Genomic DNA, 25,630 nt, shown 5'->3' on the forward strand with positions numbered 1-25,630 from the left:
TCTCGCTTAAGGAGACATCTCTCAGACCAGATTGAAATCTGGGTCTCCCTCTGTCAATGAATTATCCAAACTTGAAATTTTAGTCAGTACTCTCTCCACAGATGCTGCGAGACCTGTTGAAATTTTGCAGCATTTGGTGTTTTCGTTTAACGCCGGTTTTATTTAATGGCTTGAGGAATTTGGAGGCTTTTTCCAGGTAAGTTCCATAATGCGTGAAATTCCCTTGCATGTTATTGAAGTGAAAATTCAAACCCAACCTTCTGGTATAACCCAGTGAACAAGATTAGACGTTACATCTCTTACTGTCAGAGTTCAATCACTACCCCGAACTTAACTTCAATCCACAATCCCCTAACGACTCACGGCCCACGCCTCCACAACCACATCATCTACTAATCAATCATGTCCAGCAGGTTCAGCTTCAGTGTAAATTTGAGGTAATATGGCCAAACTGGGGCAAATACATTCTAAACAACATTCCATTTTTTCTCTCTGACTGGACTGAGTACAACACAACTATTGTTCCCTCAATATAAACAAATTCTGGTAGCGTGCCAGTCCCTTGTTCGACCAGATTCGTCAGCCCATTATTTAGGGCAAGTTAACTAAATGTTGGTTCCATGCATCTTCAGATCTGCTGCTTTTAAAATAACACTCCGTTATTAACAGTATACGTATGATGACGTTGAGGGGAAATATTCTTGATCGGTATTTTCATTAGCAGCACCACGAAGAAGCGTTAAACAGCAACTCAGAAACTCATTGATCCACCTCCAGGAAGTCATCAAATCAGCTATTGTGCGTAAATCTGATCGATATTCCACAACCAACCCCAATCTGTAAGTCCATTGCAGGAGTTTAGAATTAGGGCGCTCTGACGGGAGACACTCTCCTATTCAACATCATTATATTAATTGTGTATTTCGGAGTTGAAGAACAAGATGAGAACCATTTACAATGCGATCAACAGTGTGATGCTTAAATCCAGATTTAGAGCAAGAAAACTGGAAAATAAAACGCTCCAGCCATTGAATCCGAATCATGGAGGCGATAAATATAGACATTATGAAAAAGAAACACCACAAACCTCATCACCGTCAGTGGATGCCGATTTGAAAAAAAAACAACCTACCTGGTATACCAGAAGCTACGAGAGTATAGTAGAAAATATTTCGGATTCGCAAAATTGGAGCTTGCACCATGGTGTATGGCAGTGTCCGTTACTGGTGATATCACACACGGATAATTTCAAAGGGAGTCCTTACTTACACATCAGACAATCCTCCAGTGAAGCAATTAGAGAGGCGCTGTCGGATAGTAATTACAGTGCATTGAGCAAACAGGAATATGAATCTAAATTTAATATGACATTTCTCGAGGAATCAGCATGTTGGAATTGAAGCCTTTCACGAGGTAGTATGTATGATTTCCAAACTAAGTTATTTCAACTTGCAAATCTCACTATTTATTGGCATTGCTGTGCTATGTCAGAAGGTTTGCATTTGTAAAGGAAATGTCATTCATTTGTAAAACAGTTTGAGAAAATGTGGGCAAAGTAGCTCATATTTGTACAGATTCTGTAATTAAAATCATGCGCATTAATTATTCAGATACAGAAATACGGAGATTTGTACTCATGTCCACAGGTTGCACGGCGTCATAATGCACATAAGGTGCATGATGTCTCAGCTGGAAATCAATATTGGACAGTGTGATGCTATTCACTTTGGCTTGAGAAAAAAGACATTAAAATATGCTCTGAATTTGAAGGTTTTGGAGCCATGAAATTCCCAGTATATGGCTTTGACCTGATGCATTGCAATGGATGGACTTCAGACTCTAGTTCAGACAAGTGTTAGTCATCAGGACAAAAATAAAAAGAACAGTCTAATCGTATCAATAATCACCATCACAGCATTGAAATCAATTCGCGTACTGCAAGGCTCTCTGTTCAAGAAAAGCTCAATGCTCGGATTCTTAGTCATCAGCTCGAACTCCTTCTAATACTGGGAAATTCAAAACGACAGCCAGTATTCTCAAATGCTGCCTGTCACCGCAACCTCCCCCCTCTGTCACTTTATGACATACACGTCAACTTTCTCTGGACATCCGTCACAATTGGTACCCGTTCCTATTAAGCCACAATGGGACAATGGCTGAAATGCATGCACCTCTCTGTCCTTTGTCGAAATATATCATTCCCGGCAATCAATGCAACTGCCATCCCTCAGCGATTATATTGTACTACGCTGTGTCACTGGACCTGACTCTTCTCAGTCACTAGGTCGAATGGTTTGGAAATTGGTATGAGCATGAGCTCACTTGCTGCATCGGATCTGTATCTGCACCCTCCCCCCCCCCCCCCCCGCCCCGTCTAACATGAGTCACTGGAGGACATTCCTCTCAGGCATATCATTCCTGGTCTATTTCACACTGCATTCCACATGCGAGTCTTAATGCCACACATTACACATTTTGCGTCCACTATTTTTCAGTCAATAATCTCCTCCATCCCTGCAACCTAACTCGACACAGTGACTGCACCTCCTCACAGTCAGTCATATCTCCCCATCTAGGAAAGAGGGTACTAACGCAACAGACAATCTATTTCGCAGGAGATGTCTTCATATGGCACGCTTTTGCTGATGTTTAATGTTTCAAGTGCCATATGTGAAGGCATCAGTTATCACTGTCCGTTGTACATTTTCCTATTGGCGAGATGTAACGAGTGATTTGCTGAAGGAATCATCGTCAGGACCTCCGCTGTCAGTAATATAGTTATTATCTTTCATGAAGGTATTAATTGGATCCTTGCCAAATATGCTGATGGCACAAAAATATGTATGAATGGCAGATGTGAAGTGGTCATCAGGGTACTACAAGCGGAAATACACAGGTTATGTTATCGTGCAAAGATCGGTCAAATGGGTTACAATGAGTGGACAGATAGATTATCCATTTTGTCAGATAAAACAAAACACATTATCTATCTTATGAGGTAAAAATTAACCTGGATGTCCTTGTGCATCGATCACAAAAGATGGGGTGCAGTTACAGTAAATGAACAGGAAATCTGATTCAATGTTATCATTTGCTGTGAGGTAAGTTGAATGGGATTTTCTGCTTCAGTTGTAGAGGGCTGCAGTGAGACAAAATTAGGAGCACTGTAAGCAGTAATGCTTACATATTTAGCGAATGATCCAAATGAGTTGAAAGGTAATCAGCAAGGTTTATCAGCATGATACGTGGAATCGCTGGGTTGCCTTATGGGGAAAAATTGCAGAGACTCAGCTTGTATCTCCTGGAGTTCAGAAGGTCAAATGCCGTGTTAATTCACACAGATGTGATTATGTGGGGTCCTGCCATCGTCGATGAATGTGGAGAGGATGTGTCTTTTTTTGGGACAATCTAATTCTGTTGTAACTAATTAAAAATAAGGAGCCGCATGTTATGAAGGGAGATGAGGCGAACAGAGTAGCATGTATGTGTGGAACTCATTCCCTGAAAACCTGATAGAAGCGAGACTTTCAACATTTTAAGGTAATGGTGGGGGACATCGTGTTGGCATGCAAGCGACAGGATTGCATTTAGACGGAGTGCACATGCGAGGCTATTATGAAATCAGCCATCATCTTATAAAAATAGAAGAGAGCAATTGACGTGCTGAATGCCTTCTCCCTGCTCTGGCACGAGACCGAATGTTTCTACGTTTGTATGTTCATCGGATTGCATCTTCAACCCACATGTTAGACAATGAAGCCAATTCCCTCATAAATCACGTTTGTCTTCCGAAGGTCATTATCACACCGAATCATCAGATTCTCCTCAGATGCAGTAGTTAATTTCCCTGAGGAAGTTGATCATAAACCAGCAACCATGACATTGAGCGGAGTCTCATTAATGCTACGACACAGCTTGAACAGAGCTTCCCTTTCCTTCATGAGCGATCCCGACACTATTAATGCATTGCGTTCAACTTAGTTACTGGACACTCACAGTCACTAAGTCAAGCCCTTCATTGATTGCTTCCAATTTCTGTGACTGCTTTCCAATTTGAACAGTCAAGTAGTCATATTCCCCACGTTATATCAACTGACTGCATTATTCGCTACACCCCACAATATCAGTCATTGCAGATAATTCCAATCTGCCACTTCAGATCATAGAAATTATTGTAACCAAATTCCTTCAGTGGCTCTATCGCAGTTCACTTAATTATTTACCTTATTCCGTGGCCACAACATGGAAACAAGATGTAAGATCTGACCTCAAGTGCTAAGATAAGTGTCCCTGACCATGGCACGTTGTCAGCCTTTAATCGATTGTGCATCAAGGGGCTAGAGCAATACTGGCGTCAGTGGGAATGGATGGGAAAATTCTGACATGGTTGAAGTCATATCTAGTGCAAAAAAGACTTTGGCTTGGACGCTGTAGATCAATCATCTCAGGCCCCGGATATTAATATAGGAATACCTTAATGGTACACTGCAGCCCCATGTTAGGCCGCTCTAATTTAAACTCTTACCAAGCGTTTCGGTTCATGTGGAAAACGAAGGAGTCAACTCAGATTCCATTAATTTTCCGTTATTTTAAAACTTCAGTTACCAAGCTCAAACTTACAATAATTGCAACACTTCAGCATTTTTACTAAAACTGAGCGCCGGCCCGAAATGCTGGGTTACGGTCATTAAGTGCCGAATTTGCACAGGGGACATCACGGAAGCCCTGACGCATGCACATTTACGCTAAAAAGCGCGTTTTTTATAATCTTCGATGTGGGTCCGGATGGGTCAGCACTGCGCAGAAGCTGCAAAATATGTTTTACCGAGACAGCGCGAACTTGGACTGGTTCCGCGGATATTACTTCAATTATTTAGTTCTATGATTCTATGATTATGTGAAAAATGTTACACCTTATTTTTCTGATCTCGAATCAGCGAACAGAGAAGCAGGAGATCTCTCTCCGGACAGATTTGAGGTTGGAATGTTTGAAAATATTTTAATTTAAATGCTGTAGTTTATGTTAATCCTACAAGCCTCAGTAGCGAATTCAGAAAAGTAATTTATTTTAAGTTCAGCTGTGTGGCCCTGCAAGCCTCAGTAACGAACGAAATGAATAATTTAATCATGTAATTTATGTTGATTCTTGCACGCCTCGGTAATTACTTTAACTGCCTTCGGAAAATTTAGTGCCTTAGTTGATGTACGCAAGTCTCCTGTACGCTGTTGTGAACTATCTCTCTGAAAGGTATTTAGAATCCTGACCAGACTGTGTATCTGGAGTCATGTCCCACACGCGGTCAAGCCTCACACTATTAGCAATGAGTTGAAGAAACATTGTCACTCTTTAGCGGCTTCATCGTATTCACAGATATCATGAGCAAAGAGTTAGTCTACATGTTCACCTGACGAAGAAACAAATCAATTATCCACCCGTAAGAGTGCACGGGCAAAGGGCATCGGATGAAATGATGTCAGAGGAGATGTGTGCCAGGTGACAGTGCTTCAGCAAGGAAGCAATGGGAGAAGCTTTTGAGAAGTATTGGCAGAAGACATGAAACCCACATATAACTGCCACACTGCCTTAACAGTGGAGATGAAAGTCACAACAGCAGTGTTTTTTTTCGTCTGCGTCCTTTCAGCATAGCGTCAATGACAATTGCACCATTTCGCATAATGCTATGAGCATCTGCATTCATCAGGTAATTGATGCGATTTTTCGTATGTCTTCCGAATTTATTATTTTGACACATCACCTGAAAAGATGAAGGAGAAATCCATCACATTCCACAGGATTGCTGCTTTTCCAAATGCAATTGCAACCGTTGAAGGAACACATATTGCACTGAAGGTAACAAAAGATAACGCTGCCTCGTGTATCAACAGGACAGGATCCCATTCTTCAAATATTAAGATAATGTGTGATGCACAAATGAGAATTTTCGTTGTAAAAGCAAACAACCGAGACCATGACTCATACGTTCCTGAGGCTTTGCCCTCCAGAATTCACCTAGATGATTACTTGTTAACGGAAATGGAGGAGATGGACGAGGGCAATATGGAGCCCGATGGAGAAGCCCACGCTCCAGGTGACATAATGACACTGCGAAATCGCCTGGCGGCTGCTGCTTTTGGACAACTTTCATATCTAAACGACTGTAGCATAGGAACTCAATTTTTTGCTGCAGTTGTACAAACCCTAGTCACACCCCACTCTGATTACTGTGAGCAGGTATGGACACCACATCCCAAGAAGTATGTTTTCGCCCTTGGGAGAGTCAACGCAGGTTTGCAAAAATGATACGGGGACATCAGGGATTACTGCACTATTAGTCAGCTCACTCTCTACATCTGCTGGTGTCAGTGTCTCCTGCACTCATTTAGAAACTGCCCGGTCTCAATCTGCTGGTATCCCTGACTCACTGCCCTCAGTTAGACACCTCACTGTCTCCATCTGCTGGTGTCGCTGTCTCTTGCAGTCCGTTAACCGCTCACTGCCTCCATCTGCTGCGGTGGGAGGAGAGAATGAGAGTGGGAGAGGGAAAAAGACAGCGGCAGCAACGGTGGGAGGAGAGACTGACAGAATCTTTCTAAAAAGACAAATCACAGAAAAACAGATAAAGAAGTGCCTTTTCGCAAACGTCCTGACGGAGGACCATGTGAAAAATAATTAACATGCTTTAAAAAGTTAAAAGATTCAAATATCGCTGCCTGCGCGGGAGGGGCGTTCTCCCTGAGGGCAGCGCGCGGGCCCATCTTCTCTCTGAAGCCGTCACCCCGGGCAAAGCTAGATATTTGCTGCCCGTTACCCCTGGCAAGACAAGATGGCCGCCGGGTGGTTTGTGGCGGGGGGGGGGGGGGGGGGGTGATAGTTTAAGGTTGTGTGCGCAGCCGCAGTGAGCTCTCCCTGCAGCCATTGTCCAGGTTGCCCCCAGTGGATGTGGTTGGGATGGTGCAGCAGATGGAGCAACAATCCCAGCTTTAATGCGGGAAAAAAAGCTGCAAGCTGGTGCTCATTCCTCTCCAGTCGTCGCATTTCAGAGTGTTTAAACAAGAGAGGACATTGTCACCACAGCACGCTCGCCTTAACCCTTTCTTTCTCTCAGATATCAAACTGCCCACCACTTGGGCAAATTGGGCGAACATGGGAGTGAGGGTGGAATTCTAACTCACTTTGATGGCGGGGACGCTTCCGGAAAACTCAGTTTCGCTCAATGTTTCCCGACTTATTTCCTCCTCTTGTTTCTGATTACACACCAGCTCGTTCCACCATTCCGCCGAGAGGTAGGGCCATCAGAAAGCACAGAAAATGTTTCGGTCCAGAAATATCATTCAGCCCAAAATACCTGCACCGGATTGGTAAATAAAAACTAGCTTCCCGTTTTCATCCCACTTTCCAGAGATCCAATCAGTAACCTTCTTTGCAAGTTGCAGCATTCCAGCTGCAGATCCGGGTGCCCATCGAATGAGCCGAGCGGTTTTTGCCCCAATCTTCAATTTACTCCAGACAACTACCAGGTCTGACTAAACAGCTTCTTCCCGATGTCCTCCGAAATCCTTCCATCAGTCACATTCAATCTGTGCGGCCGCGCCTCCCTCCGGTAAGTGACTTCTCTCTGCTCGGGGAAAAAGCCTTTCCTGTCTACCTTATCCTGGCCCCTTCAGAATTTTGATCACTCGGTTGGTCACCAGTCAGCCTCCTGTGCGCTCAGGAAAACAACCCTAGCCAGTCGAAACTTTCCTCATACCCGCAATTTCTCAGTCCTGACAACACTTATGTACATCCAAATAATGATTCATTCCGATTAAACGGTCCATTTGGCATTGCTCCATCGCAAAGTGTGAACAACCAACAGATACACAAACGACAGGCAGTGTCCGTGGAAATGTTCGAATAATTATTGAGAAAACAATGGAATGTATGTTCAGAAAAATCTCAGTGATGATCATTGACCTGGTCTACATTAAAATACCGATAAAGTCCAAGGTTAAAATCATTGCAACACCGTAGACGTTTGTCCTGAAATTGGACATTGCTCGTGACTCCAAATGCTGGCACAGTGGTTAGTGTTGCTTCCCAGCGGCAATGACGTGGGTTCAATTTCTGTCTTGGGTCACTTTCTGTGTGGAGTTTCCACGCTCTCTCTCGTGTCTACGTGGGTTTCCTCCGGGTGATCCGGTTTCGTCCCACACACCAAAAATGGGTTGTTAAGCTAAATTGACCCTTATTGTCCGGGTGATTAGCAAGGATTTCGGGGGGAAAGGCCTGGGTGTGATTGTTATCAGTTCAGACTTGATGGGCTGAATGGCTCCAATCTGCACTCCTCGGATTCCACGATTCTATAATGGAGAGATCCAAACTGATACCACATCCAATGTGACAGAGGGGGAATTCGACAGAGCTACAGATTTGGATGTAAAGAACACCACCGTGTGTTTCATTCGGTGGTGCGCACACCCGAGCTGGTGCTGAATAACTCTGAGGCAGAGAGGGTGACCATGCTCAATTGCCCCTTATTGTCGAAAGATGTCTCGCTTAGGTGGATTGGCCGTGCTAAATTGTGTCTCAAGATGACCATTTTAGTTTACCTCTTAGGTTAGGTGGATTGGCCATATTGCCCTATTGTTAGGTGCATGCAAGATGGTTTCTTGAAATGGTATGTGGAAAGTCCATCTCGAGGAGGGGCCATACTGGACATTATATTGGCAAATTAATCTTGCCAGATGTCTGATCATTCTCTGCGAGAGCACTGTGGAAGCATTGATCACAGTTGCTTAAGTTTTAAGATAGCTATGAATAAAATAATTCATGGCCTTGCGGGAAGGTACTGAATTGGAGGGAGGTATTTCGCAGGAGCTAGGGAGAGTGAATTGGGAGCAGCTAATATTGGGTAAGTCCACATTTAAATTTGGGAGTTGTTTAAGGACCTACTGATTCGACTTCAGGACCAGCATGTTCCAGTGAGGAGGAAGGAAAAGGATAGTAAAGTAAGGGACACTTGGATAACGAGGGGAATCGTGAATTTAATCAAAGAGGGGAGAACAACATATGCAAAGCTTAGGAATCTAAAATGGGAGAGGGCTCGTGAGGAATGAAAAGAAAGGATAGAACTCAAGCAGGAAATTAGGAGGACAAGAAGGGCCATTAACTGACTTTGGAAGTAGAGTTGAAGATAATCCTAAGGCATGTTATGCATTCATTAAAAAGAAAAGGATATCTCGGGAGAAAATAGGACAACTCAAGGGGAAAGACGGAATTGCTGCTTGGAGGTAAGGATGTGGGCGAGATCGTAAATTAAAATTTTGCTTGGGTATTCATCAAGGAAAAGGACATGGAGGATCATGAGATTAGTGTGGAGCATGCACACTAATCTCATAAAGGGGCGACATGGTGGCACAGTGGTTATAACTGCTGCCTCACAGCACCAGGTCCCAGGTTCAATTCCAGCCTTGAGTCACTGTCTGTATGGAGTTTGCACGTTGTCCTCGTGTGTTCGTGGGTTTCCTCCGGGTGCTCCGGTTTCCTCCCACAGTCCCACGATGTGTGAGTTAGGTGGATTGGCCATGCTAAATAGCCTCTTAGTGTCATGGGGATTAGAGGCCAAAATGCATGCGGTTACGGAATAGGACCTGGGTGGGATTGTGGTTGGTACAAACCCGATGGGCTGAATGGCCACCTTCTGTACCGTAGAGATTCTATGATTCTTTGCTAATAAGCGAGGGCATTTTGAGATAAGAAGTAAGTGGAATTGGGTCTCTTGCAGAACATTAAAATGGATGAGGTACCAGGGCCCAATGGGAACTACCCCAGGTTACTAAGAGAGTCAAGAGAGGAGATTGCTGAGGCCCTGACAAAAATATTTGTATCCTTACTCACTACTGGAGAGGTCCCAGGGTACTTTTGAGTCAAGTCATTGTTAAAAGGGAATCTCTGTGACCCAAGAGAGGATTAATACTTGATAAAAATTAACTGCAGGATGGATACAGGTAAAGGTATGGAAGATCATTCAGGTCTCTGCATTATTAGTTTCTTCAATTGCATGCTACCTAAAAGTTATTATTATTTTTGTTATTATCACAAGCACTCCTACATTAACACTGCAAAGACTTTACTGTGAAAATCCTCTAGTCGTCACAATTTGGCGCCTGTTCGTGTACACTGAGGGAGGATTTAGCATGGCCAATGCATTTAACCGGCACGCCTTCCAAACGGTGGGAGGAGCCCGAAGCACCCGGAGGAAACCTAGACAGACGCAGGGAGACCGTGCAGACTCCGCACAAGCCGGGAACCAACCCACGTCCCTAACGCGGTGAGGCAGCAGTGCTAACCACTGTGCCACTGTGCCGCCACCAAATTAGTTGTAATCAAAGCTGTTTAAACAGATCGGACAGGATGGAAAACGTTGGCTAACTGGGCTGTGCCATGGGACAAAAGGGGCAATATTATCGCAAATGTATTATTGTATTAAAACATAACTCAGTGTAAAACAAATAAAAATCAAATGTTTATCCTCAAGTGAGTGTTGCAAAACCATACTTCCCATATGTATAGCATACGTTGTCTGGCGCACTTTGCATGCCTCAAGATCCTAATCTGAGTCAGAGAAGGTACACTGTTACTCTAGTCGCATGTTTAATAATAAGCCTAGATGTGAACAAAATTGGAAATGAAAGCAATAATCATTTTCCATAATTATTGGTGTATAAAAGTAATGTCTTAGCGGAGGTTTCTCTGGAGCATTCCTCTTCCTGCATGCCAGATGAATAAACGATTGGAACTTGCACCAGTTCGCCCTTTGTTAGTTCCACCACAACAGACGAATTCCCACAAAATAATATCTCCATTTGTTCCGGCAACTCGTTGACCTTATTCCGAATACTGTGTTCATTTAGGGACACTTTTTAAAATACTTTAAAAATGCATTTTCCCATCCGAGTCACATGCGAATTGGCATAGGAATCAGCAAACTTGGGAAATAAGCATGTGGCTAAAGGGGCGGTCTGGGAAAGAAGGGTTCCATTTCCTGCTCATTTCCTGGAGCATTGGCATCAGTACTGGAATATGAGGGATCTTGGTCGGAGTAATTTACAGCCCCCTGAGCAATACTTCCAAACTGGGACATAGTTAAAGTTAACTATATTATAAACCATAATATAAGCCAAGAAATATCGAGGGCTTTTGCGGGGAGCACGACAAAAATCATGAATGATTTTAACATGGATATTGACTGAATAACTCAAATTAGCATAGGTAGTCCAGAGGCCGATTGCTGTGTCTTTCCTTTGTAGGATTCTCTCGTGCATGACACTTTTCACACATTTTTACCTCTTTCACTAACGGCCATATCGTTAGACTGGCCCTGCCTGTTAATTCTATTAACACCTATCTTGTCACATATAAACATGATGTCTTGGTTCACATTAACCATTCTACTTTTTTTTAGTTTCACCCTTCTGCTCCCCGCCCCACTTGCTGATTTAAATCCTTGTAAACACCCAATTAATCATTTCCAATCGAAATCTGGTCCCGGATTGGTTCAGGTGGGCACGGTCCAATGGTCCATATCCCCCCTGTTCCAATACTGATGCCAATGCTCCATGAAATGGAAACGGTGTTTCCTGAACCATTCCTTCAGCCATGTGTTTACTTCCTGAATTTTCACGTCCCTATTCGCACACCAATCCGCACGTGTCTGGGATCTCTAACAACAAGACAATTTATCAACCAATCTTTGTTTCGTAACACTAAATGTGAAACAGTCTGTTCCCTGGTAGGTTCCATAACATATTGCTCTAAGAAGCAATCCCTCATGCACTCTATGAAATCGGCCTCAAGACTACCGTTGGTAATTTGACTGATTCAGTCAACATCCATGTTAAACATCACCCATGATTTCTGTCGTGCTCCCCTCAAAAGCCCTCGACATTTCTTGGCTTATAATATGATTCATAATATAGTTAACTTTAACTATGTCCCACTTTGGAAATATTGGTCAGGGGGCTGTAAATTACTCCGACCAAGATCCCTCCTGTTCCAGTACTCATGCCAATGCTCCAGGAAATGGAACCCTTCTTTCCCAGACCGCCCCTTTAGCCACATGTTTACTTCCCAAGTTTGCTCATCCCTCTACCAATTCGCATGTGACTCGGGTGGTAATCCAAAGATTGTAACCCTTGAGGGCGTTCTCTTCAATTTAGTTCCTGGTTCCTGATAATGCCCAAACAGGTCTTTTACCCTAGTCTTGGCTATGTTGCATGCCCAAACGTGGAACACAACAATTGGATCCCACCCCTTCACTCCAATATCCTTTCAAGACAGTCAGAGATGTCCCCCACTCTGTCACCAGGGAGGCAACATGCCATGTGTAATTTTGATTCTGCTTCCAAAGGATGCCATCAATCCCCTAATTAGAGAACCCCTGCAACTACCGCTTGTATTTTTGCTCCCCCTCTTGAATGGTCTCATCTACCACGGTGCAGTGGTTGGCTCGCCTATCCTCCATACAGCGTTTTCCTTTAGCCACAGAGGAAGCAACTACCTCGTGCAAAATGGACAAGAGCAAGAGCCGAGACTCCTCATTTTCTGAATACAGGATCCCTTGAACTGCCTCACTTGCAGTCATACCCTCCTCTCGCTGACCACTGACTGACTTAGAGGTACTTACGCTATGGGGTGTTGCCGCCTCCTGAAACACAGCGTCCAGGTAACTCTCCCCCACCCGGCTGTGCCACAGCGTCAGAAACTCAGACTCCAGCTCATTAACTCTGTGCTGAAGTTCCTCGAGCAACCAACACACGTTGGAGATGTGCTCACTGCAGCTCTCAATGGGATCTGACAGATCCCACATCATGGAGCTTTAGCACCTGCCCAGCCGTCTCTACTTAGTTAATAAATGTAGTATTCAGTTTTGCAGTATCTTTTACAAATAAGGACAGATCCTCTTTCCTGAACATAACCCTTACAAAAAAGAAACCACATAAATTAACTCTGATGCGAAAAAAGGATTACAGTGTAGCAACCATCCGATTTCATGGTACAACAGCAATGGGGCTGAACATCATACTTATTTCCAATGAATGTTTCTGTATTTTGGCTTCCATGAGATATGCTAACCTGCTTCTTCAGTAGTGTAGACGTATCGGGCTGCAATGAGCTGTACCAGCAGCAGGACACCAAGTACCACGCGCAGAGTTTCCCCATTTTCCTGTGAGTTACAATGAGATTGCGTGAGTATGGAAGCTTTTTATATGAGCTGCATTAAATATTAACCTGTTCATTCACGCAAAGTGGGGATTGTCTCCAAGTTGCTCCACGTTGGACGACAGTTCACTAACAGGCACGAACAGTTACTGCGATAAAGAATTAAATGTGGCTGCAATGCAGGTTAATTTTCCGTTACATTTTTTTTAAATCGGACGAACGATTCATCTAGGGATTCATATTAAAAGACAATTGAGGTAAAAAATGTATTTGTCCCAAATTGCATCTCCTTACTTTCTCACGTATCATTACCAGCTTTTACTGGTTATTTAATCTTCCACTCTCCAATCTTCTGTGTGTCCACTGTATGAGGAATAGAGGTCCTGGAGGAACCTTACACATTTACACACACCACTGGGAAATATTAACCAACCATTATGTAATCAGTGGGAATCTTATCTGAGCTAAATTCTCTGGAACATTTTGTATGCTATATCAATGGCGCCATTTTCTCATTGGCTGTGAGAATCCTTGAGACACTCTGAGGCTTCAAAGGGCATTATACAAATGGCTTCCATGAGATATGCTAACACAGATGTTTGAATGAATCTGAATGCAAGAGTTGTTAATTTGTTGAATATTTACCTCTGACGCAGAGCTGTATGGTCTCCAGTCGCTATCCAACCTGCTGAACTTCAGCAAACTGAAGGAAATTACTCCTTTTGTATATGATCTGTGGGATCATCTGCCTATGGGGAAAAAAGCACAAACTCGGAACTATTAGCTTTAAATAATCAGCATTAATGAATGTTTGATCATTTTCCAGTACATACATCCTTGATACATCCCTTGATATTACGTGGAGGGATGTAAAATGGCTGAGGACTGACATGCTGTCCATATGAGGTCTATCTGGAGCATCAAGCGGACATTTTCGCCTCTGGATTATTTGAAATGTAGCAACCCGGCATCTGATTATAATGCCCATTATGTTCACATGCGGGGCTGCCACATCAGTGGGGAGCCTCCTCCCCCATTTAGTTGTTGGATTGCCAACCAGCACTCGCAAGTTGGTGAGTCAAGACTGCAGGACTTAGATCGAATCTGTTGTCATTGCGACTGCTTAGCTTTGCTTTTTTAGCCTTTCATTCACGACTCGCCAAGTGTTGTATCCCCGTAGAGGGCCTTCAACAGGTTTATATGTTAAATTAAATATACGTGCTGCTGCTCATAACATGCACGGCTACAATTCTCGTTAAATCAGCATCCTCTTCTTTCCTTCTGTAAGAATGGTATGATTTGTCAGCATATTGTACAAGAAACAACACTTTTCACTGCATCACAATACACCTGGCAATAATTAATTAAAGAAAATCAAATTACCGTGCAGTTAAGTGTATACTGAGTGATATCAGAGCAGACTCGGTTACATATTGTTGTTCAGTGTAACAGTGATGGTCCACAATACTTCATGGATGCATTGATTGATGTATGAGTTCATTTCAAATTAATCACATTTGGCAGGTTGTTAATACGACTCAACAGATAAGAGGTTTCCTGAGAGTGATGGCTGGGTATTGTCCGTGTGCTGCTCAAAGTCCACCATGGATAATTTGCTGACGACAGTGCAAACCATGCGTTACATTCTCAGTGGTCACCACATTAACTTCTACAGAACTATTCTAACAGAAACATCAAAGAAACATGTGATGTGAGCGTCAAAGGACCATATGACCAGGCGGGCGTCTGCCAACATTCATTGCGAATATTTCTGACCTTGAACGTACATGCTACTTATCTGTCCAACCCTCATATCTCTAGGTTATCGTGATACTTAAAATGTCCATTTTCCTTCTTCTGGACTTGTCCGGAAAAGTCAACAGTGGTTTATGCTGGAGTGCTGCTTTAGGCCCCAACTTCTCATACAGGTACGCGAAAACGATATGCTTTCAATCAAACTATTCCTTCGAGAAATCTGACTTCCCTTGTCCTTATCCCTGTTTACCCTTTCCTCTCTCGACCACATTTCTTTGTTCCTGATCCACTCTCCACTCTCCGTAACAGTCCCAAACATTGCTTCGACACAGCCCCTTTCTGAACCTCTCCACTCGCTCTCTGTAAATTTCATCCCCTCTTTTTAATTCTGCATCCCCTCTCATCGAGTATTCCGTCACTTTCTCGGGCATTCGCTTCCCTGTCTCTAACTCTGCGTCCACTCTGCCTAACGCTCCCTCACCTCACCCCAACACTGTCAAACCTATCCAGAATATGGGCTCCCCGGTCCTTAACTTTTCCTCTGGTCCCAAAACTCTTCTCTCCCTCAGCCTATTTGCTTCAACGAATCTCCTCTCTTTAATAACCCACGCCTTGTCGCTATCAATCCCCCCACACTGCCAAACAGCTAGCCACTCCCTAACACAGCTTGGTGATTGCCTAACACGCCAGCTCCTCGCTCATACACCCCCATCCTCTCCCAAACATTCCTTCTCCTCCCAGCTAAACATGCCCCTCTATCTTGCATCCCTTCTCCCTCTCATGCGCTCGCCTCTTTACTCAACACTCCCCTCCTTCTACACAATGGTACCTTCACTATGTCTGGCGCTCCTCATCCTATCTGTGAGACCATCCGCTCATTCAAATCTCTAAGTTTCGACATTTCCTTCCTTCTACCTTGCATTACCTCCCGTCTCCTAATGCTCCTTACCATCTCATCTGCAAGCCTTCTTTGCTCCCAAACACATCTCCCATTTGGTGCATTCAACACACTATTATTAAGACTACCTCCATCTCTCGAACATGCTAACCCTTCTCTCCAATTCTCCTTCCACTATACCTAATGCAACCTGCACTATCCCTAAAACTCCTTCCCCTCTCTCTAAGAAACCCTCGACACTGCTTTTCATTTCCTCCACTCACCCTAATCATCGTTCCCTCTGTATTACAGTTAATCCCCGGCATTGCACAATCTCCCCTCTGCAAAACGCCCCTCTTTCAAACACACTCCCTTCTCCCTAACCCTTCGTCCCCTCTCTCGAACATATCTGTCCACTCTCCCTCACAATATTCTTTCCCTCAAGTGCACTCCCCCCACTGAACTAAACTATTTTGCCCTTTCCCAACATTCTCATGAGGAAAACTCCATCTTCCTCTCTATATTTTTCTTCCCTGTCACTAACATTCATCTCTTTTTCCCAGACATCGCACTCTCTAACCCCATGATGGTGAGTTTATCTTGAAAATTCAAACTAAAAACAAATCAAGAAATTAATGCACTGCAGGATCTCAAAACAGCAGCCCCAATAACTTAACCCAGAATTAACTTAATTTAAACGAATCTGCTGGAATTAAATATTAACACAATAACCTAAGACTTAGATACGGAAGGTGTATATATCAGAGATTCTCAGTAAAGAAACTGAATGAGAGGTGAGGGAAGAAATGGGCAAAAACTTTTCGGAATAAAGTTTATTTATTAGTCACAAGTAAGGCATATATTATCATTGCAATGAAGTAACTGAGAAATGTCCCTAGTCGTCTCGGCCCAGCGCCTGTTCGGGTCAATGCACCCAACCAGCAGGTCTTTCAGACTGTGGGAGGAAACTGGAACAGCTAAAGGAAACCAATCTGGACACATGGAAAACCTGCAAACTCCACAAAGACAGTGACCCAAGACGGGAATCGGATCCGGGTCCCTGGCACTGTGAGACAGCAGTGCTGACCACTGAGCTACTGTGCCGCCGATAGGGTTGTGTTCTTGGGGAATTGTCCCATCAGGCAATAAAGCCCTGATCGAACACATCTATCTTAATCAATCAAAATATTTCCTGGAATGTAAAGCACCTTTAACGTATGTGTTGGTTCCCTCTGGGTGTCTCCCACAATCCAAAATTGAGCAGATTAAATATATTTGCCATGGTTAATTGTTATTTATTGTTCAATGCTGTGTAGGTTTGATGTATTAACCAAGATCATTGAGTCGGTTTCAGTGATGAGATGGAGGGGAGGGATTTGGGTGGGATGGTATATCAGTGTAGGTGTGGACTCGATTGCCACTTTCCCCCATGTAGGGATGTTATAGTTCAATGATTTAATGTAGAATATGGGGAGCAGATTAGATATAATTTGGGACGAATGTACCGTTGGAGCACTATTCAAAGATGGGGTGTAGACATGCCTTTCTTCAATCACACTTGGACCCTCAAAGTTCTGAACGATGGTATCAAAGATCTATTTCTTTCTGTACACCCGGGACATCTCCAAGAATTCCGGCAAGTTCGAGGTGCCTACGGAATGTCTTATCTTGAACATAGAACATAGAACAGTACAGCACAGAACAGGCCCTTCGGCCCACGATGTTGTGCCGAGCTTTACCTAAATTAGATTAAGATTTTCCAAATGTGCTGCTATTACTTTTTTAAAAACTGATTTCAATATTTTTCCAACAACGGATTATATTGATCCACGTTTTGCCTCCCCACCTTTATGACTACTTGTCTGATGACATTGAAGCCCTAGTTTATCTCTGCATAAATCATTTTAAATTCCACTATAGAAGCTGTTGACAATTGATTCCTCTACATTCAATGCGATCTCCAATCACAAACTTACAGCTAATCGTGGCACAGGTAGGGAGGGATGTGGGGGGGTAGGGATAAAGAGAACGATGGGGGGTAAATTGAATGCTTGAAGCTTTTTATAAATCTTTCACATTGTTAGGAAGTCGCCAAAGTATCTGCAGCCAGTAGCGTCTTGTTAAACTGACGTCGCTGTGCTGCGGCTTGAAATACAGAAGGAAATATGCGCACATCGTGATCCCACAAATATAATCAAGTCAACTCTAATTGAAATAAATCTCAAGAGAGATGGGGAAGTGCCAGCATTAAGAAATCTGCGGAGCACACAGATACCTGTTTGTCATGCTTCATAAAAATTACCCTTTCCTCAGCTTTTCTTACATTTTCAAATAGTCATTCTGCTGTTCAACTGCTTCACTGCCAACGCACTAACGCTCCAGTCTCTATCTTTGCCACATCATCCAAACAATACATCAGTCTTCTGATCTGCATTCTTCTAATTCTGGTCCCTTATGCATTTGCTGATTTCCATCGCTGAATCAAAGGTCACGCTTGATTTTGGGTATGTGAGAACGGGAGCTTATTTAAAGTCCCATCGTGTCTGCTGTTGCCACTCTCGTCAAAGAGCCGACCTTCTCCGACAAGAAAATGCAAACTTGTCGATGAGCCAGATAATCCAGAAGAAATAAATAAAAGAAAAAGTTGAAGCTTTGTAAGATTTATTGAGCAAATTTCAAGCGATACAAGTTACATCCCAAGCCTGGGGATAATCAGATTTATTATCAGAGCGGATTAGCGGAAAATCAAACTTTTTGCCATTATAAATGAACCATTCAGTGAAACAAATTCTTCTAATAAGAATGCTTATTTCATTCTGCCCTTTCATAAATGTCTTTCTAAATGAGGTATTGCCTCATCCCAGAGTCCCACAAAGAAAGCCATGCTTGCTGACATGTGCAGTTTTACAGTTTGAAACTTCGATCAGTCGATGTATTTCCTAATTGCCCAGAGATTGACATGAATGAAAATGTAGAAATCACACTTTTCCCTCCTCAGGATTTAAATAGCCCCAGGAAATCGTCGTGCAATTCACCTCTTATTAGTGACTTCAGTTAATGAAGCTAATCCCCTCACATGCCCTTTCCAACACTTTAACATTAGCTTTCCTTGATAAAATACAGCTAATATAGCTCCTGTCACGCATCCTTAGTATGTTATCAAATAAAATATTTCGCTATAGAAGTATATTTGGATTTCGTAAATCCCACCACCAAGTAATTCCCTCATTTTCGAAAACATTAATTAAAAACATGTATGTTTCCAGAGGTTGACCTTCAGCAAAGACGATCTGTTGTCGTTGTGCCCATCCTCAGTGTTGACAGATCCGTGAAGATTCAAGACCTGTACAAATTGAGATGTATAATCGAACACCTTCATTAAACAAGAGACAACTGCACAGATAGTCTGCATTGAGCTGAAAACTGGCTCCTGTTATAAAATCGCATGTAATACTCTATTTAAAAAAGCTAAAGAAAGCACACTCTTTCAGTAAAGCTGAATCAATAGGAGAAACATAACAACACATTTTTAGATGTAGAAGATCGCTTATCCCCAAAACAAATTGTGTTCAACAAGCTGACGGTAAAACAGAACAGTCATCCAGTGAGTATATAAAGTACACCAGACAGGGTCATGGGTATCGGGTACTAGATGACATAACTGAAATCTCATGGCTCCTCAGGGTCGACATCCCAGCATTGAACATCTTCTGTTTTCAATTCGAACTTCGTGTTTGGACATTGATCCTTCAACACCTGCTGCACCTATGATCACAAACAGGAGAAATCATGATTGTTCCAGAGAGTCAGTCATTGAAAATGATGACAAACCTAACCATAGAACCACAGAACCACAGAAAATTGACAGCTCAGAAACAGGCCTTTTGGCCCTTCTTGTCTGTGCGGAACCATTTTTTGCCTAGTCCCACTGACCTGCACTTGGACCATATCCTTCCACACCCCTCTCATCCATGAACCCGTCCAAGGTTTTCTTAAATGTTAAAAGTGCATTTAAAAGCGCATTTACCACTTTATCCGGCAGCTCATTCCACACTCCCACCACTCTCTGCGTGAAGAAGCAACCCCCCCCCCCCCCCCGCCCAATATGCCCTTTAAACTTTTCTCCTTTCACCCTAAACCTCTGGTTCTTTTTCTCCCCGAGCCTCAGCGGAAAAAGCCTGCTTGCATTCACTCTATCTATACCCATCAAAATCTTATACACCTCTATCAAATCTCCCCTCAATCTTCTACGCTCCAGGGAATAAAGTCCCAACCTATTCAATCTCTCTCTGTAACTCAGCTTCTCAAATCCCGGCAACATCCTTGTGAACCTTCTCTGCACTCTTTCAACTTTATTTACATCCTTCCTGTAACTAGGTGACCAAAACTGTACACAATACTCCAAATTTGGCCTCACCAATGCCTTATATAACATTACCATAACACTCCAACTTTTATACTCGATACTCCGATTTATAAAGGCCAATGTACCAAAGGCACTCTTTACGACCCTCTCCACCTGTGACGTCACTTTTAGGGAATTCAGTACCTGTATTCCAGATCACTCTATTCAACTGCAGTCTTCAGAGTCCTACCATTTACCCTGTGCGTTCTACTTTGGTTTGTCCTTCCAAAGTGCAATATTTCACACTTGTCTGCGTTAAATTCCATTTGCCATTTTTCAGCCCATTTTTCTAGTTGGTCCAAATCCCTCTGCAAGCTTTGAAAACTTTCCTCACTATCCACTACACCTCCAATCTTTGTATCATCAGCAAACTTGCTGACCCAATTTACCACATTATCATGCAGATCATTGATATAGATGACAAACAACAATGGACCCAACACCGATGCCTGAGGCACACCACTCGTCACAGGGCTCCACTCAGAGAAGCAATCCTCCACAACCACTCTCTGGCTTCTTCCATTGAGCCAGTGTCTAATCCAATGTACTACCTCCCCATGTATACCTAGCGACCGAACCGTCCTAACTAACCTCCCATGAGGGACCTTGTCAAAGGCCTTGCTGAAATCCAGGTCGACAACATCCACCGCCTTCCCTTCATCCACTTTACTGGCAACCTCCTCAAAAAACTCTAATAGGTTGGTCAAACATGACCTACCACGCACAAAGCCATGTTGACTCTCCCTAATAAGTCCCTGTCTATTCAAATATTTGTCGATCCTACCCCTTATCACAGCTTCCAGTAACTTGCCCACCACCGACGTCAAACCTACTGGCCTATAATTTCCCGGATTTCTTTTGGAACCTTTTTAAATCAACGGAACAACCTGAGCCACCCTCCAATCATCCGGCACCTCCCCTGTGAATACTGGCATTTTAAATATGGCTGCCAGGGCCCCTGCAAGTTCAACACTAGCTTCCCTCAAGGTCCGAGGGAATACCCTGTCTGGTCCTGGGGATTTATCCACTCTGATTTGCCTCAAGACAGCGAGCACCTCCTCCCCTTTAATCTGTAAAGGTTCCAGGACCTCCCTACCTGTTTGCCCCATTTCCGTAGACTCCATGCCCGTTTCCTCAGTAAATACGGATGCAAAAAAAAACATTTAGTATTCACCCCCATCACTTTTGGTTCGATACACAGTCTACCACACTGGTCATCAAGAGGACCAATTTTATCCCTCACCATCCTTTTGCTCCTAACATACCGATAGAAGCTATTTGGATTTTCCTTCACTCTGTCTGTCAAAGCAAAATCATTTCTTCTTTTAGCCCTCCTGATTTCCCTCTTAAGTAGCTTCTTGCACTTTTTATACTCCTCGAGCATCTGATCTGTTCCTTGCTGCCTGTACATTTCATACAACTCTCTCTTCCTCTTAATCAGTGTTACAATCTCCCTCGAGAACCAAGGTTCCTTCTTCATATTTACTTTGCCTTTGCCTAACGGATAGGAAGATGGATAATCACACATGTTGCATTTCTGAAACAGAAAGATAAATATTTTCAGAGTGAGAGAACAGAGAAAAAAGACATAGAGAAATAACTAATAAAAGATAGAGAGAGTGGACAGAGGGCGGCGGGGGGGGGGGGGGGCGGTGAGACTCTTGGGGGTGGGGTGGGGGCGCGAGAGGGTTGCCGTAAAGAGAGGAACCAGAGTTAGAGAGTGTGGAAGAGTCAGAGAGAGGCACTGGGAGACTAAACAATTAGGCAAAGGCAGAGAAAGGGCAAATCAGCCTGAGGAAAATAAAATAAATCAGGTAAGCCTTTCACACAGGTAAAGAAATGGATCATTACACCCTTGGTTCAGTCACCGAGGAACAGGAGAAGGAAATCTATGTTCGGAATCATTCTACCCCTCTATTTGATGAAGCGGTTTGCCTGAATGAGAGCCGATTAACTAGAATGGAAATTGGTACTGTTATCCCAGGGGGAGTTTACAACCGGTGAATGGAGAATGTGTAAGGTGTCCCTCATTTCTCAGTTCACAGCAGTGTAATTTCTCACCATCTTCACAGCGATTTTCTTCGCGGCTTCATCATTGAGCTCACCCACAGAAGTGATGTCCACATTAATCGCCTCATATTGAGAATCTAAAAACAACCGTCGCCACATGAACATGTTAGGAGAAGCCAGGGAAGAGTATGGTCAAAGTTTGTAATTAGAAATATCGATTCCAATTGATTTCTGCCTGCTTTGCTTCAGACAATTTCTGTTAACTACTTGCACAATATCACTGTTCATCTCAGATAATTTCAACTTAATTCTTCCGTGCCGTATTATCCTACTCTATCCTACTTTCTTTACACTCACAGCCTTCGTTTTCCATCCACATAACATTTTAATTTTCATTCAGCGTTTACTTAATGTTCGAGAGGGTAGTACTGAGGAAGCGGGGGTGGGGTGGGGGGTGGGGGGGCTGTCGAAGGACTTGGACAGGTTAGGGGCGTGGGCACATGGGGGCAAATGCAATGCAATGTGGAAAAGTGTGAGGTTATGCACTTTGGAAGGAGGAATGGAAGCATAGAGTATTTTCTAAATGGGGAAATGGTGAAAAATTAGGAACACAAAGAGACTTGGGACTCCTTGTTCAAGATTCTCTTGAGGTTAATGTGCAGATTCAGTGGGCAGTTCGGAAGGCAAATGCAAATTCAAGTTGAGAGGGCGAGAATACAAGAGCAGGGATGTACATCGAAGGATGTATAAGGTTCTGGTCAGGCCGCATTTGGAATATTGTGAGCAGGCTTTGGCCCCACCTGAAAGGAAGGGTGAGCTGGCCTTGGAAAGGGTCCAGAGGAGGATCGCAAGAATAATCGCTGGAATAAAAAGCTTGTCATATGAGGAACGGTTGAGGAATCTGGGTCTGTACTCGTTGGAGTTTAGAAGGATGAGGGGGGATCATATTCAAACTTACAGGACACTGCGAGGTCTGGATAGAGTGAACGTGGAGAGGATGTTTTCACTCGGAGGAAAAACTGGAACTGGAGGGCACAATCTCAGGCTAAAGTGACGATCCTTTAAAACAGAGATGAGAAGGAATTTCTTTAGCCAGAGATTAATGAATCTGCGGAATTGTTTGCCGCACAAGGTGGATGCCAGGTCATTGAGTGTCTTTAAGACAGAGAGAGATAGGTTCTTGATTAATAAGGAGATCAGGAGTTATGGGGAAAAGGCATGAGAATGGGAAGGAGAAACATATTAGCCGTGATTGAATGGTGGATAGGGCTTGATGCACCGAGTGGCCTAATTTTGCTCCTATGGTCTTATGGTATTATGAGAGGTCGGGAGAGCGCGAGAGAGCGAGAGAAAGAGAGAGAACGTGTGTCTGTGTGTGTGTGTGTGTGTGTTTGTGTGATAGAGAGAGAGAAACAATGTGAGATTAACTGGAGAGACTGTGAAAGAGGAACCAAGCGAATTGGGGTGAGTGAGAAAGTGAGATTGAAAAGACGAGAGAGGAAACGAGAATGCGAGAGAATTAACAAAAAGAGAGAGAGGGACAGAGAATTGCAGAGAGAGAGAGCGAGAGAGGGAGAGGAGAGAGAGAGAGAGAGAGAATGACAGAGAGACAGACAGAGATAGTGTGGAGATGAGAGATACAGACATAGTGAGGCAGCAAGAGAGTGGGAATGTCTCTCCATAGTGCATAAACCTCGCTCAGTACATCCCACCCCGCCAGTCACTGTATCCGCGTCTCCTCTTTCTTTATATCACACCCTATGCATTCCTGTGCTCTCAGCTGAGACTCCTTGAGTGATCTCTTTTGCAGTCACTTTCGCATTTGATCACAATGAGCCCCACCGTAAAGATACCTGAGGTTGAGTGCTCTGGTGGGGGTGCGGATGCTGTATCGGTATATTCTCGAGTTGTCTGTTCCTCGGGTTCCGGAGTTCGTGTTGTGTGTGGATCTGTAATACAGGGCGTGTTCAGAGCAGAAATAATAGAATGCCAGACGACCTTGCCAAGAAAACACAGGGACCCCAAATGGAACACTGAGTGAACGGAGTTCCAGGCGGTAGGGTATTCATTATCAAGTTCTAGGCTGTGGACCTATCACCAAACATAGACACAGCGGGGACATAGTGCGCAGTAGACAGGGGCTGGGCAGCTGCTTCACTGCCCTATCTTTTGAAAGAAAGTTCACATTGTACTTCAGATTCCTGATTAATTCTGCCCCTCATCTATAAGTATCTGGTTTGGAAAATTTATTATTTCTATTAGTGACACTGTTCATACTGAAACGACCTTCTGGAATTATTTCGGTGTGACAATGTACCTGTACAATAAGCAGCACATTTGTGCAACGATTTCAACTCATACACGAAGTAGCTGTTGCAATTTTTAATCTTTATCTCGTGAACCCAGTTGCATGGATTCCCATTCCAGCTGAAACAAACTGTCCTCGTCACTATTCCTTGTTCCATGGTGGGATGGGAACCTGGAATGAAGTTGGAAATTTAATAAGAACAGTGTTGGATAGCGAGTGAAAATCTGATATCGAAGTCAGAAATTACCTTCTAACCAGCCTGTGGCTTTTGTGGAACAGTGTCCCTCTGTGACTTTAGTCTCTGGAATCTGCCATCCACCAAAACTGAAACAGGAGTAACAGAGTGAGCTCCAGAACTATAAACTTCCAAATTATTTCATTTTTGTCTCCCTCTGATTCGAGATTTAAAGAAAACACAGTGAAAACATTTTCCTTGATTCTACTCCGTCCAGCCCTGTGCGAATTTGTTGTATTTGTAGAATTTCTGCCCTGACGCCTTCCCCTCCCGTCCAGCCTGAAATTCCGGCTTCGCATGTTTTCTCTGTTCAAAACAACAGCTTTCAAATTCATCAAACCATTTTCATCATTTCCGCCACATTTCAGTGTGATGCCGCCACCAACCCCATCTTCCTCTCCCCGAATTCATTCTGAAGGAAGTCTTCTCACTGTGACAGTGTCATTCCTCAAACAACCCCAGCATTGTCCGGGCACCTTTCCATGCAAGAAACGGATCTGCAACAGCTGCCCTCTGACTGCTCCATCCCCACTATCCAAGGCCCCAAACATTGGACTGAGGTGAAACAGCGATATACGTATCCTTATTTAATTTTGGGAGATGTATTCATGACTCGTGATAACGTCTCCTTTACATTGGCGAAACAAAAGGCAGCTTGAAGCACTGGTTTGTAGACATTTCATTTTGCTGTTGTTACCTGCAGCTCTTTTGTCTCTCGACGTTTTGAATTACTTACTCCACTCCGACTCTAACAATTCTTTCCTCAGTCGGGCACACTACAGTCGTATTATTCGGAATATTTTTACTTATTTTGAGTCTTACTTTCCAATTAAATTTTC

The 25,630-nt window shown here is 43.5% G+C and overlaps 1 protein-coding gene across 1 annotated transcript in view; it reads right to left on the reverse strand.

The window, feature by feature from the left end:
- Window positions 1–18,479: 18,479 nt before the first annotated feature.
- The window catches only part of LOC144510056 (uncharacterized), a 45,291-nt gene continuing 38,140 nt past the window's right edge, over window positions 18,480–25,630 (reverse strand). Inside the window, exons 7-10 of the mRNA XM_078239282.1 lie at window positions 24,804–24,880; window positions 24,566–24,727; window positions 24,102–24,197; window positions 18,480–19,598 (exon numbers count right to left, since the gene is read on the reverse strand). Coding sequence (XP_078095408.1) covers window positions 19,513–19,598; window positions 24,102–24,197; window positions 24,566–24,727; window positions 24,804–24,880 — 421 coding nt within the window. The 3' untranslated portion in view covers window positions 18,480–19,512. The remainder of the gene's footprint in view (window positions 19,599–24,101; window positions 24,198–24,565; window positions 24,728–24,803; window positions 24,881–25,630) is intronic.

The sequence above is a fragment of the Mustelus asterias genome, chromosome 22, assembly GCF_964213995.1.
Source record: "Mustelus asterias chromosome 22, sMusAst1.hap1.1, whole genome shotgun sequence".
NCBI lineage: Eukaryota > Metazoa > Chordata > Chondrichthyes > Carcharhiniformes > Triakidae > Mustelus > Mustelus asterias.